This window comes from Taeniopygia guttata, chromosome 8 (genome assembly GCF_048771995.1).
Source record: "Taeniopygia guttata chromosome 8, bTaeGut7.mat, whole genome shotgun sequence".
NCBI lineage: Eukaryota > Metazoa > Chordata > Aves > Passeriformes > Estrildidae > Taeniopygia > Taeniopygia guttata.
Window position 1 is genome coordinate 21,800,855 of NC_133033.1, and position 14,897 is coordinate 21,815,751.

General features: G+C 40.0%; 1 protein-coding gene across 5 annotated transcripts in view; it reads right to left on the reverse strand.

Moving 5' to 3' along the window:
* PTPRC (protein tyrosine phosphatase receptor type C) overlaps nucleotides 1-13,605 on the reverse strand; it is a 66,846-nt gene extending 53,241 nt beyond the window's left edge. For 3 of the 5 annotated variants that reach the window (XM_030279362.4, XM_030279361.4, XM_030279359.4), the window contains exons 1-2: nucleotides 4,285-4,365; nucleotides 4,082-4,199 (exon numbers count right to left, since the gene is read on the reverse strand). In XM_030279362.4, the coding sequence (XP_030135222.4) occupies nucleotides 4,082-4,148 (67 nt within the window). In that variant the 5' untranslated portion in view covers nucleotides 4,149-4,199; nucleotides 4,285-4,365. Of the gene's footprint in view, nucleotides 1-4,081; nucleotides 4,200-4,284; nucleotides 4,366-9,421; nucleotides 9,495-13,557 lie in introns of those variants that run through there. The other 2 variants (XM_072932631.1, XM_072932632.1) reach the window with 2 other exon arrangements.
* Nucleotides 13,606-14,897: the final 1,292 nt, after the last annotated feature.

The following is a 14,897-nucleotide window of genomic DNA, read 5'->3' on the forward strand; positions in this document are numbered from 1 at the left end:
AACAGACATAGCTGGGACAGGTGACCTAATTGCCCAAAGAGATATTACATATGGCATCATGCTCAGTACTGGGAGCTGAAGGAAGGAGGAAGAGGGGACATTCAGAGTGATGGCATTTTTGTTCCCAAGTAACCATTACATGTGATGGTGTCCAGTTTTCCTGGAGATGGCTGAACACCTGTCTGCCCAGAAGAAACAGTGAATTGATTCCTCACCTTTGTTTTTTCTTTACCTATTCACTGTCTTTATCTCAACCTATGATTTTTCTCACTTTTATCCTCCCACCCAATCCCACCAGGAGGCACAGAGCACGCAGCTTTATAGGGCTGAGTTACCAGCTGGGGTTAAACCACAGCAGTCTTCTTTGGTACCCAATGCAGGGCTCAAAGGGGTTGAGATAACAACAGCTTTGATTGGAATGGGTTAGATGGAATTTATAGCTGTTATTGCTCTTTGGCTGCTTTGGGCAGACTCCTGTGCTTGCCTTACAGTACATTAGTGCAGTGCTCATCTGTGGCTGCTTTTTGCTTTCGCCACTGTTGTGCTGCTGATCCCCTCACTCTGCTGTGCCTGGGGACATTTTGAGGACAGCAATGGTGATGCACATGGACTGGCACATGGCCAGAGCATCGCTCCTGTTTCTGTGCTGCTGTACTGGACACACTGGAACTCCAGTGTGAGCTTGAATCAAAGAGACTGTGACCTGTGGATGAGTCCATGTGGGAGCAGGGTATCCTGAAACTCCTCTGGCCATGCATAAGTCCATGCCAAGGTGGGTACATCTGAAGTGCCTGTGGCTGTGGCTGTGTCAGTGCCACAGCAGGGGCGCCCCTGAAGACCCAAGGGCAGCTCCGTCGGGGCCCAAGGCAGCTCCGTGCTGCAGCAGGCACAGCTTGAAGCACCAGCAGCTGTTCATGAGGCTGGGCTGGAGCACCTCAAAGATGTGGCCATGGATAAAGCCACAGCAGAGCAGGAACACCCTGCAGGGACTGCAGCCAGGAGCGAGGCCGGCTTGGGCAGGTTTGCTGTCTGAGGGGACAGTAGCTGTGGGTGAGGCCACACTGGAGCAGGTCTATCTCCAAAGGCACTGCAGCCCATGGACAGGGCTGTGCTGGAGCAGCAGCCCCTCAGAGCCACTGTGGCTCTGGATAAGCCCATACACCAGCAGGTGTGTCCCTGAAGAGACTGGTTCATAGACAAGGCTCCACTTGGAGTACGTACAACCCTAAGGGACTGCAGTCTATGGGTAAATCCAAGCTGGAGTAAGGGCAAGAGGAAGAGTTCACTGCAATGTTAAACCCGATCGGGAGTGGGTAAGAGACTCTAAGAGAAATAACTTTGAATTGTGGTAACCCATGATTTGAATTGCCTATTATAGGAATTACTATAACAAGAACCACCCAAACCTATGGAGGAAAAGCCTTACATGAAACAGAGCAAGTGCATCAGGAACCCAAATTGAGCTGGCTTTGGTGCCCAATAACCACAAAACAAACCACCTCTCCTGTCCTGAGCATCACCACAACACGAAGCCCAAAGTCATGGACTAAATGGGCTCAATGGATGTGTGGTGGACATCTTATGAACACTTTGCAGTGGTATCTGTGTATTACATCAAAGGACAGGAAGGTTGTGGTTATCTACCTCTATTATCAACATGGTTTTCAGCACAAACCCATACTAGCTACTGTATCCAAAATTAACATTATCCCAGACAAAATCAGTACAGCATGCCTGATGAAGCTTGATACTTTTAACTTGGGGAAAAAAAAAAGTCACACCCAAAACTATCAAGAAATTATTTAGCTTCCTGAAATAAAGGAAGTGGCTCAGAAGTGGGTGAAAGCTTTTGAAAGCTATCAAATTGCTAAAACTTTTGTGGAGGAGGGGGGGAGCCTGAAATAATGATCTAATGGAAACAGTGCTTATTCTGCAAGCATTTCTTTTTTCTAAAGGGAAGCAAAGGTGTTTTTCTGACTTTTTTTGCTTGTGTTAGGGGTTTTTGGTGGAAGGCTTTGGGGTATTGGTCGGGTTTTTTGGGTGTTTGATTGCCACTACATATCTCTTTCTTATCAGAAAAATTAGTTGGATACATGCTTTTTATTTGAGGGATTTGCAGAGTGAAAAGGCCTTTGTGCAGGCTCTAACTTTTATTTTGTTTTGTTTAATGTAGTTTGATGCTTTTCAATGTGGCTTGGTGATTACAGGAAATAAGTGATGTTCTATAGGATGTCTGAGCTTGTGGAGGAACTAAGACAACCTTAAAATTTCTCCTGCTAAGTTTTCAAAATCACTACAATAGGCTGCTGGAAAATAATTTTAGTAGTAACAAAAGAAGTCCCAATGCCCACCAAACTCTTACAATCAAGTGCCTGAAAAGTGATTGCCATAAAGCCAAAGCCTACACCACCCTTTCGAAATGCTGCTCCTCCATTAACAAACCCTCCCTAGGAGACTGCCCAGTGTCCCTTGGCCACGAGGCAGAGCAATCTGCACAGCAAATATGAAGTATTTCATATCATGTCACCCTGAGAGGAGATGCAATCTCTGTGCCAAACTACATCGTAAAAACAAGGTCTATGATGTTGTGTACTTGATACTACAGCATGAGATTTAATTAAGTGTAGTAGAGAGGAGTTAAAATATTTCCTTGAGGCTCTTCAGTTTAGAAAATATAGAGAGGAACTGGCTCAAGTCAGACTACTGTGTGTGAACAGAGAAAAATAACTATTACTTGAAATAAAATGCTACTACCCATTTATCTGTCTGCCAGCCCTCTCTGTCAGCTAACGTGTTGACTGACTGTGAAGGTGGCTGAGAGAGCAGACAGTAACCTGACTTTTCTGGAGAAAAGGTTACAGTGGGAAGTCTCAGAAGAGTGTGGGACAGCAGATAAAAAAAAAAAAAAAGTCAGGAAAAGCAAGAGATTTTGTTCTTTTCCTCTACAGTGCAGCATTCACTTGTTTTCTTATAATCTCCAGCAGCTATCAACCAGACTTATGCAGTGCTGTCTCTGTTCAGAGACTTTGAGGGACAAGAGAGCTAATGCTCAGTTTTCAAATGCTCTTCTTAGCTGGTTATCAACTAAAGGCAGATCATTTTGTTGCTTACGTCAGGATAAACCTGGAGTTACTTATAGTGACATGAGGGTAGAAGCATGAATAAATTCAATGTAAATGGAAAGATATTTCAGCCCTGCATATAACTTGCTGCCATCTCAGAAAAAATATTTCAAGCCACTTTGTGTCTGCCATCAACTATCCTAAATTACATTACCAGCTAAACTGATGCAAGGTACATATTCATCAAATGTTGCATTTTCTTCTGAAGAAAATATTTTCTTGAACATGGATATTTTTTTGACTTTACATTAAGTATAATCTCAAGACTAATTGCTTTTCTTGCTACTCTCTTTATCTGTAACATTAAACAGGTTTTGCAAGATCATCCTCTTGGACTCTGTCTTTCTCTCAAAAAGTCAAGCAACAAATTCACCAGCAGTGGAATAATTAAACTTTCCAAAGGAGCCGATTTTATGCTTTTACAAAATAAAAAAATAATGTTTTACAAAATAAGTAATTTACCAATAGTAGAGATTAATTTACAACTTTTAGAACTTGTTACTAACCCCCCCTGCAGTAAAAAAAAATCAAAACTTAAGCAACTGTAAGCAGATTCTGTGATCAGGGAGTGGCTAACATTGATGGGAAGACTTTTTTCTTGAAGGATTTAAACACAGAAAACTAGTACTACATCATGAGATGAAGCTGAATATAAAAACTACATGGAACAGGTTCACATAAGAGACCTAAATGTATTTTTTCAAATTCAGCTACAAATGTGGTTGTTTTTTAAAGTAATCCGTACAACTCTCACATGGGACCACGCAGAAGACATTTTAGCCTAGTACAAGATGTACTGATCTTCCTGACCTAGGTTCTTAAACCATTGCACACAATTGTATTCTAATTTCCGAGCCAAGATGGTATTTCTGCACTTTGTAAAGCTTTTCACTGGTTTTACATCTACAGAGGATACTGAGGGATCAAAATGAGAGAAAGAAAGATCAGTTGCGACCTACCTTTGAGAAAAGCATCCTGTCCCAGAAATGCAACACCACATGCTAAGAGTTTAAGCCACAAAAACATGGTTATTTCTGGAAATCAGGTGTATCCTTATGAAACAGCATGTGTCTCTCTCTGGAAAGCAAAATAAATGTTATCTGTCTGCAAAAGAATTTCTTCACAAAACTTGAACCCAGAAGGAGACTAACTAGGCACATACATTGCACTGCCTGCTTATCTGTGAAGGAGTTGCTTCCTCTGTTACCCTAACTAACCACTCACAAACTCGCAATGCACTGTAGTGATGTCAGAGACAATTACTTCTTCAAAAAAACTTCTTTCAGTTTCCAGGAAGTCAAAGAGGTTTTTCTTAGGTTCCTGCAGTAATACTTAGCTTCCTTAATTCAACTAAAGTAGATTATTTTCAACTATTTCTTCCTTTGTACTTAGGAGCTACATAGGACTCCACTTTCCATAGGACTGGATTTAGTAAAGCCATTTTTTTCCCTTCATGTGCACTTTCCTGCATGCATTCACTGATTCCCATATATGTTATATATGTTTCTTGAGTTTTCTGTTGAGAGAAAGAGAAACCCTAACCACAAGTCACCAAAACACTTCTGACAACAAGGTCTTCATAAAAATGCATCCTCAGGTGAAGTTACTGATGATTAAATGAAAACCAATTAAAAATGGGGTTGAACTAGATGATCTCTAGAGATCCGTTCCAACCCTAACTATTTTGTGATTTGGTGGGATATTTTTCTGAATCTTTAGACAAGGATGTCTTTCTGGGTATGACAGTATTACAGAACAAATGGATAGAGGCAGTCTGTTTTCTGTAATGTTTAGAATTGGAGAACTCAATGCAATTCTTTACCATAATAGTGCAGGAGGGTTGTTGTTGCTTTCATGGACTTAATATAAGGTACAGCAAAGACATTTTCCCTCATTGCATGTTCCCAACAATTTGGTAACAAATGCCCCTTATATAGTAGACAACAAGGGGAAGAAATATTCGATTGCTTCTCTTATTGAAGATGTCAAAGGTTCTAAAAGAATCAGCAGAACCCTGTCATAAGACAAATAAAGATGGGAAGAGAATACTTTTGTGCTGCCTATTCATAAGTCCTTCAGAGACTTCCTAAGAAACGCACAGGAAAAAGTTGCATAAATTCACATAATTCACAAATGACATGACTGAATCAAATCCCTCAGAAGATTAAATACATCTTCTATTCTTATGAGTCAAGTCTTACAAACACAGACCAAAATCTTAGCTTTCATTAAGCAATACATCTCCATACAAAGTGTCTGTAATAATAATTATATTGTAAATGTGTTCAGAACAAAACTGATCCAATGATATTGCTCTGACTTTCCAGAGACTCCAATTTTGATATAAAATAACGTCATCATCCTGGAGTTGTCACAAATTAAATTTGAACTACGGCCATACATTGCCTGCAGCAATGGCATCTTAGTCCCTTTTATCCCAGACAAAAGCAGCATACCAGCATGGCTGACATATGCCATCTGATGAGCAGAGTGCATGACATCCTGTGAGGAATCTCTCCTAAAGGTTCTCAAAGAGAGCCAGGCTCCTTTCCCACCTGACCTTCCAGTAGTTTCATGCAATCTCCACTCAACTCCTCTAGATGTGACCCCAAGATAAATTCCTGCAGAATGGATCTTTTCTGACTGTGTGATATTTACAGAGCTTCCACAGCACTGAAATATGGCAACATACCCTATTATTTCGTGAGAACATCACACACTCCAGTGATCCCACTGTTCTAGGTATACTGCTGACCATAAACCATCAGCTGTTAAAATTAATGACCAAAGTTACAAAATTACAGAAGAAGGACACGGAACTGTTGGAGCAAATCCAGAGGAGGGTAACAAAGTTGATAAGAGGATTGGAGCACCTTCCCTGTGAAAACAGGCTGGGAAAGTTTGGGCTGTTCAGCCTGGAGAAAGTTGTGTGGAGACCTCACCTGAAGGGGCCTAGAGGGAAGCCAAAGGACTCTTCATCAAGAACTGTGGTGACAGGATGAAGAGTAACAGATACAAGTTGAAAGAAGAGAAATTTAGGTAAGATATTAGGAAGAAATTCTTTACTGCGAGGGTGGTTACTGGAAAGGTTGTCCAGGGAGGTTGTGGATGTCCAAACACCGGCAGTGTTCAAAGCCAGGTTGGATAAAGCCTTGTACAGCCTGGTCTAGTGGGAGATCCCTCTGCCCACTAAAGGAGGGTTGAGACTGGATGATCTTCAAGGACCCTTCCAACCTTTAGCATTCTATGATTCTGTTAGAACTCATGAAGTCTTTTTCCAAACATAAACTGTAGTCTCCTTTTCCAAGGTTAAATCAAAAACTCCCCTTTTGTGGGAATGGGAGAATTTACTCTATTTGCACATTAAACAATGGACCGTTAAAATAAATCCTTTCTCAGGACAGAGCCTGAATTTTTAATTGGCCAACAAGATTATGTCAGTATGTAACTAGAGCAGTATACTTCCCCTGTGTCCTGGAAAGAATCAAAGCCAGAACCATCCATTTGTATTAATAAGGATTTCTAAAATGACATTAAAAATGTGCAGCTGCTTAAGTTATCCATTTCTTTGGAAGTCTTTCTCTTTTGTACTCATCCCCCTGGGTAACCTGGGAGGAAGAGTCTGGTTCTCTCACTGCTAATAAGACCACAGCATTGGAACCAGGAGCTGTGATCCTAGAAACTCCACATACTCATCTCCATGCACAGCCTCTCAGAAGACATCAGACAAAACTGCTGTAGGTGCTCAGCCACTGATGTTAGACAGTGCAAAAGGTCTGCCCAGATCCCAAACAGTCTTAGAGCTAGCTGAGAGACACCAAGGTCTCTCACAGCCTTCGCAGTCCCTGCTAACTTGCTTTCTAGCAGGAGGTGTTTCTGTAACTCTGTTCTTTAAGTTGTGCAGCCCAGAGGCATCAGATTGCAGGGTGTAACAGAGAAAGGGAGAGAGCAAGCACACATGCATGACACTTCTGCCCCAGAACAACTCTACCGTATGCTAATGCAGCTAAAAAATACCTTACTATTCTTTGGGGAGAAGCCAAGGAGCTGCTTCCTATTCCAGTGAAGGGCAGAGCAAAGTAAAGAACAGCCAAAAAACTCACCACTATTTACCCTAAAGGAAGGGAGATCATGAACTTTCCAACCATGTGGTATTATTCTGAGATTCCCTTTTTCTTCTCCAAGAGTGTTCCCCAGACCATTCCCTATCTCTGCCTGGTACTACTGAGCCAGGAGGAAATAGACTGGAAAGATTAAAGGACGACAACAGTAGCAGTAATCAGGGTAAAATGACCAAAAATGACCATTCCTGGCACTCACTGTGTTTAATGCCATAGGAACCGGGACTGAAGGATGCCAGTGAAACCTCACTGTTGTCTTTTCATACGATTTCATGATGCTCTGTTTCACCCTAAGTGTTCATTTCCCTAAGAGTTTAGCAGCATTCACATTCCTCACACAACACAACTTCCAAGTCCAGTCATTATGGTTTCACTTTGGCATTCATCACCAAGAATTTTAACTCAGATTTATTTGTTTTTCGGAGCGTATAATGATGTGGAGGGTAAGGGTTAATTCAGGTAATGGTGTTCTGCACTGGTATCTAAACCTAATGCTGTTTTGTGTTAATGTGTTTCCAAAATGTAGTATGAATTAGTTTTCTCAATCAATGTATTCTCAAGTACTCACTTGTGTTTTTCTTTTGTTCAGATTCCTTGAAAGAATAAATTACAAAGCACGTGACTAAATAAAAAATAAATTCTCTACATACTCAAAACTTCATTTATACTTAAAGACTTTATAAAGATATTTATGCAGACTTCGTTTTACATAATTTCCCTTGCATTGAAGTCATCTCATATGACTCAGCTCAGTTACAGTGATACTCAGCACACTGTATATCAAAATTAGCCAGTTCACAGAAACTGAAGTCACATGCTTTTTCAAACACTAAGGGACAGAGGATAAATTTATCCCAAGGGCAACTCTGTTTAAATCAAGGGGTTACCTGCATTATGCATTTTATCTAGTAAAATTAATTTGACAGTCTTACAGTGAAAACACTATTCACGCTAGAGAAGATATCTTATAACAGTCTTAATGTTTCACTGAACATTTGCTAAGGAATCTGTTTTTTACATACTTTTTCAGGCTTGTTTTCAATTGCCAAGAACTATTTCTTGAAGAAAGAAAACATTTCTACTTAATGTGTCATATTGGATCAAATTATTTTAAGGTCAAGAGTAAACAATAGAGCTCTTTGTGTAAGCATACTGCTCTGCTGCTATCAACCCTCAGGCAACGACGATTTGACATCTTCACTTCATATGTTGCCTGCATGATCTGTGCTGTACCTGCTCAGGACACAGAACGTATTCTGGTATCCCTGAGGCACTCTTCACAATCTGGCCCAAAATGAGCAATAAGCCTACGAGAAGCTCTTGCAAGAGCTAGGCACCTACTTCTTGCTTACAGATAAAATCAATGCAGGATAACAGTAGGCTCAGTTATTGTGAAATTAATGTTCTTGAATAGCTCCCTTTAACATGCCCACTTAGAATGTGCTACCCTTAAAGTGTCAGCATACCCATAAATCCTGGGATTTTTTTAGATTTGTGCTGAACATCTGCTCTGCCTCTTGGTTCTGAATAAGTGCTGGATGCTGAGAACAGCTCAGGATTTAGCTTTGTATAAGGTGTTCGAATATTGCACAGTGAATAAGATAATTTTTCGTTATAAAACATCAAATAAACATTTTTACCCATAACATTTTACCCATAGCATCTTTTCTTTGTATCCTTCCATCATTCGCTTTGAAAGGGAAAATGAAAAGAAGGGATGACAATTGAATATTTGCTTCCCCTGGACCACTTCTTGAACTCTCATTCAGAAGAGCTCTTCGACAGTGGAAGATTTTTCCTCCTCTTAGTCCGATTCTGGTTTTTCCCCCCCAGTTTCATTTCCTAGTACCAGCTCCTGGGTTCTATAGGCATACATATTACTGTCTCAACAAATGAAGAACCACAATTTTAAAGGGCAGTGAGCTGAATTCCAGGCAGGGCACTGTCTTCTGAACAATCGGGCTGAGAATACCATCTCAGCTGAAGGTACTAAACAAGCTGCCTCTGTGCAGGGTCTCCCCTATCACCGTCACAAAATCCACTCTGCCTTCAGCTAAACTGGTTACTTACTTGCTGATGGCTTGGTACTAGCTAATCTATACTTGCTGGTTAATTTTACCAAATTATACACAGAATTATACTTAATTACGTAACACTCTGCAGTAAATGCTGTCTTACCTGCACCATAAAGTCACAGTTGGGCCATGTTTGCAGAAGTCCTGATGGAACATGAGTAAAGCAATAGTAGCACCTGCCAACACAAAAGAGCCCACACAGAAAAAGAAGAAAATGCTTACAGTCTTTTTCAAAGTCTTTACATTCTGGTTTTATTGCAGATCACTGGGTATTCCCTTATCTCTTGAATATTGCTTCCTGTGTGCTCTGCACCAAATATAAAGACCAGTCTGTTTATTGTGAAGGTAATACACAGAGTGGGCTTTATTTTTTTCATCTTTTTTTAATGCTCAACTTCAGCTGAAGCAGGCCAGGACCAGGGTCAGGGTAGGCTACTGAATCCATGTTTCAGGCTATCTTCGCACAAGATGCTACTTCTGAGTTAACTCTCTCTAGACTCTGTTGTAAATGAGCAGACCAGCCTGCTTTCTGTGAGTTCCCTGTCCCCTTTCCTGTTCTTCCCAAGCAGGTACCTTCTGTGATTTTAACTTCTGTATTCTTTGCTTCTACCACTGTATCCTGCTCCCACACAGACTGTTTCTCACCTGGGGTGCCCGACTGATTGTCATACCCTATTAGTTGTGGTCTACAAGTTGTTCTGGTATTTCACTGTCTGTCAGATAGTGCTTATAGCCAAGAGTATTTGTGTGCATTTTTCCAAAAAAAAACCACAGGATTACTCTATAACAAATGTATTTCTAACATTCCAGATATGATTATGTTTTGGATGGACATGCAATCCCACAATTGATTGTAATTATTACTGTATAGAAGCACAAAATGCCTTTGAGGAAGGTATTTATAAGCATAAACCACAAATCTTTACCTAGAAGGCTTGTCTGCTTACAGTGATGCTGTCGGTCATCTTCTGATAGCCCATCTCCTGCCCCTCTTCACATTGTGACATGATTTTTCTCTCTGGACTGTCCAAAAGGGTTAGAGAGATGTCTCCAAAGATAACCATGTGGCAGGCATTACTTCTTCCTCAGTGGCTTGTCAAGAAACTACTGCTATAAATCTACAAGAGTCTGGAAGATTTATATAATCTAAAGTCACAATAGTTATCTTTGAATTTGAAACAGTTAGGAAAACTGATCCCGTTGATTTATTTACCTTGTACATCAGGGTCTGTATCTCCCTCCCTCAGTTTCCATGCCTCTAAGTCATTCAGTTTCTTTTTTTCACACACACTACAAGCTATCTTAAAATGTGACAAGTTCATAGTGCTGATACTCTGTTAAAAAAAAATAAGTCTGTCTAAGGATGCACTGGATGTCTTAGTTTATTCTCACACTAAAAAAAAAACAACACAGTATTTAGCAAAGGCAGTAAATTCTAAACTTTAAAGAAAAATAGTAATGCAAAAGTCATTCATGTAATTGAAAATATTTACCACTTCTTGTTAATGGGCATAATTAGAGTCAGCTAACAGAGGTGCAAAAATATTGGATATATGCTTTTAAAGTAACAATCATGTAAACAGTAGACTCATGCAAGACAAATTTTGGCAGATTCAAGCAAATATTTGAGTGATTTACAACAGGTAAGAGAAAAGACAGCATTGGGAAGTCAAAAACTGAAACAAATAGATTTTTGGGGGGTATTTAGGTTTTATAGCTAATTTCTGTTTCACTATAGGACATCTCATAATAAGCACTCAAAGACATTTAGCACAAATTGGCTATTTTAACTGGGTCACAAAGCTCAAGAAACATATTGCTGAGGCCTTATAAATACATACAATCTGTGCATACAGTGCAATGGAAGAGCCAAAAATAACCCAGAAAGGATGGTGGAAGGGGAGGAGGGGAAGCTGGTAATCCCATGCTGTGGTATTCCCCAAACACCTGGAAATCTCAGAGTGTAAACCACTGAATCACAAGAGAAGCAAAACAAGGAAAAAAAAAAAAAAAGCTTTCCATGTTTCTCATAAAACAGGACCCAAAGAAACACCACAATTTCACAACTTTTATAATATGTGCTCATGTGCACACTGCCAAAAATCTAGTCTCTGTCAAAAAAAAAAAAAAAAAAGGCAAAAAACATAGTATCACTATTGCTTCTTAGGTTTAATTCTAAAAAGTGATAAAATGCTAGCAATATAAATTATTAGCAAGAATAGCTCATTTTTCCCATTCAGGCTGATATACTAATTTGGTAATGTGCTTTTACTCCCCAGTTCAGCATAAAATATTTGCACATCCTCTTTCTGCCTTACAGCAAGTGTTACTTCCTACACTTAGTACATTAGGAAATATCACAGAAGAAGAAACTTCATGCAACAATTATTTAGCAAGAGTTTCTGTCAGTTTTTTGCCTTCTTCTCATAAGAAGATCCTCTTTAGAGCTTATGAGATTTTGTGTTAAAATACAGAGGCTTTATTTTAAATTGATTTTGATGCAAGCTATAAATAAAGTGCTGGTTCCTAGAACAAAGACAGTCTGTCAAGCCTACCACCTGGTAAACAAAAATTAAGGCTTTTCCTTCAGACAAAGCTATGCTAGCTATCTGAACCTCATTTTAGTTTCATATTCCAGCTTAATTTTCAGTTTACTGAGGTTCAGAAAGTTGCTCCATCCACACTGATCAATAGAGACCCATTCTGAAGGGGTGAATTTTCTGAGACTTTACCCACTCCATCAGCCAACTGTCCTTTTAGGTGGAGGAGACCATGGAAAAATACAGATTCACAAATAAATTTGTCTAAGAAAAGCAAATAACCTGTTCATTTTCCTTTCCTTCTTCTACTGCAAACAGGAACGAATTAAAGACAGATGATAGCAAACAAAACATGACCTGCCTGCCCTCCACTGTCCCTGATCAAAATAATCATTGGTGCTATATTCCTTGCACTCAGAACCTTCCTTTCTCCAAATTTCCTACATCAGCCTAAAAAAAATCCTGAACTGTCTCACTACTCTTCACAGACAGTTCACCTTGTTCATTCATGAATCTGTAAGGTTAGACTTACATACACTCTATTCTAGCTGGAAATACCTTTCACATACTGCTACCATTTTGGGCACCAAAATACCAGTCCTGAGGAAAACAAGCTCCATGCATACTTTTGCATGAGGAACAGAAGCAGGGTGAGAAAAGAGAAGTTCAAAAACAAGGTGGGAAGAGCTTTTCTTTGCTGCTTCCACAATGGCCTCTTCTCAACTCCAAGAGGTAACAGGAAGTAGAAAAAGTAATTTTGAGAAGGCCTGGGTTTTATACATGTCCTAGCTCATATTAGAAAGTTGAGCAGCTGAAAATGTACACATTCTTTGGATAACCATATAACTATGGGATCTCTCTGAAGATCATGCATCAATTCTTGTTTATCCATTTTAAATAGTTCTATGCTTTTATTAACATTCAGATTAATTAAGGGGCAAAATAGTTTGGTTTTCATGACCTACAATAGTTAAATTATGTGAAACCAGTTTTATAAATTATCTACCAATCATCCAAATCACCTACAACCATTTATTGAACATGTAAGAGTTCAAAAGGAAAAACAAAACCCCAAAATCTTGTCAAATTGATTATTTCTCTTGAATCCCAGCAAATACCCACTTAAACTACTGACAGTACTTTTTATGCTATATTTGTAAAAAATGTATGTAGTTGAAGCAAGTTTTGTTTAACTGCAACATCAGATGTATTTAATACCTTTACTGTCATGAAAGATCATCAGCAGTGTTTTTCAGGACTGCCAGATCAGGACTATTAGACCAAATAAAGCTATAACTGAAAATAAATAAAAATTTCTGACTGTTGCTTCTTGCACTTGCCTCAGCTTTGCCCATAAATCGATGATGCTCTCAGCTTTCCAAGCTGGTTTCACTTTCTGGTTCCTGTATAATAATTACCAAGGCGAAGAAATTGTGCAGAGCTGCAAAGTTCATAACTGAGGAACTTAATAAAACCTTTTCCAGCTAAGGGAAATTACAGCTACATCAGTGAAGCCACAATTTCATTTATGTTGTCTCTTTGCAGATGGACTTTCTGGAGATCATCTAAAGCATTTTCATGCAGCCCACTGTGGGTCCCTAAAGCAAGGAATACCTCGGGAGCTGAAAACAGAAGTATTGATATCCTGGCCCTCAATTTAACTTACTGAAACACTTGAGGTGAATCCATGCCTTCTTACCTTTGGATTGTTTGGATGATAGGATTGATCCTTTGGGGACAACCTGACATCTCAGCTTTCATTCTATACATCAGAGGTACCAAGCTCCTCTTCACCAATCTGGCTGCCACCAGTGCCATAACTTTCTTACTGAAAGCAGAAAAGTACAGAGACAGATAAATACCATCCATATTCTCATCTAAGGACTACATTAAAGATTTGGTAAAACCTTTAGAGTCAGATCCCTCAGGTTTTCCTCAGTTGGTAAGCTGCTTTCTTATCTCTTGTCATGATACATTGGGTGATGTGAAGCTTGCACTGAACTAAAGCACACTAACTCCCAGGTGTTGCAGGACCTATAACCCTGCTCTGGGGCAGAGGAGAGGTTGCAGAAGTATACAGACATTTGAAGTTCTGTCCAGTCCATGTGCTGAGAGCACATCTCTCACTCTTCCCGGCCCCAGCTGCTCTTTCAGCTTGTCAATAACTCCCTTTTGACATGATAGGACTTTAACACCATGGAGCAAAATGATCCACTACACAGCTCTCCCAGTAACACTTTTGGGCAGTACCTTTGATGGGATGCATTTTATGTCTCAGTGTGTCTCGGCTTGCACTTTAACCACATATTTTAGTCTACCTATGGTATGCACAGTTACCAGTATCTCTTCCTCCCCTTACCTGCTGAAGTGTGATGTTGAGTTTTACATATTTAAAAATATATAGCTGTTGTTTTACGGCCATTTCTGCAGGATTATTTGGAATAATTTGAACACTTTCATCATTGGATGACATACACTTCTAGTGCAGAGATTTGTGTTGTCCTTCTCCTAAGCTGGGGACAAGCACTGACAGAGGCTTTCTTTCCTCCCCAGCTGTCCCTTGCCATAGCAGTGCTCAGGGAAAGGCACCCTTTGACAGCCAGCTCTGTGCAGCACACTCGTGTTCTGGTCGAGCAATGCAATTGTGAGTGGGAGGGAAGGAGAGGAGAGGGAAGAGGAGAGCAGAGGAGAAAAGCAGATCATGGAGCAAGAAGTGCTGGTCACTGAGAGCTCTGCATATTCAAGTAGGATGCTGGTAAAAATCTCAGCAGAGAAAGCACAGACACCAGTACAATGCAATGTGCTTTTACTACAACCAGCTTCACCTAAATGTCAGGCTGCTGTGTTCTACCCTCAGCTCTACAGGCATTTGTGAAGTCCCAATAAGTGTTCCAAAAAGGCAATGATCCACAGGATTCTCAGTGTATCTGTAGGTACATATAGGAACATGTACATAAGTATTTAAGGATGGATGAAGTTGCAGAACAGTTGCCATTTTTTGAAGGAAGGATTATCAGGCAAAGAGGATCCTTTAAATGT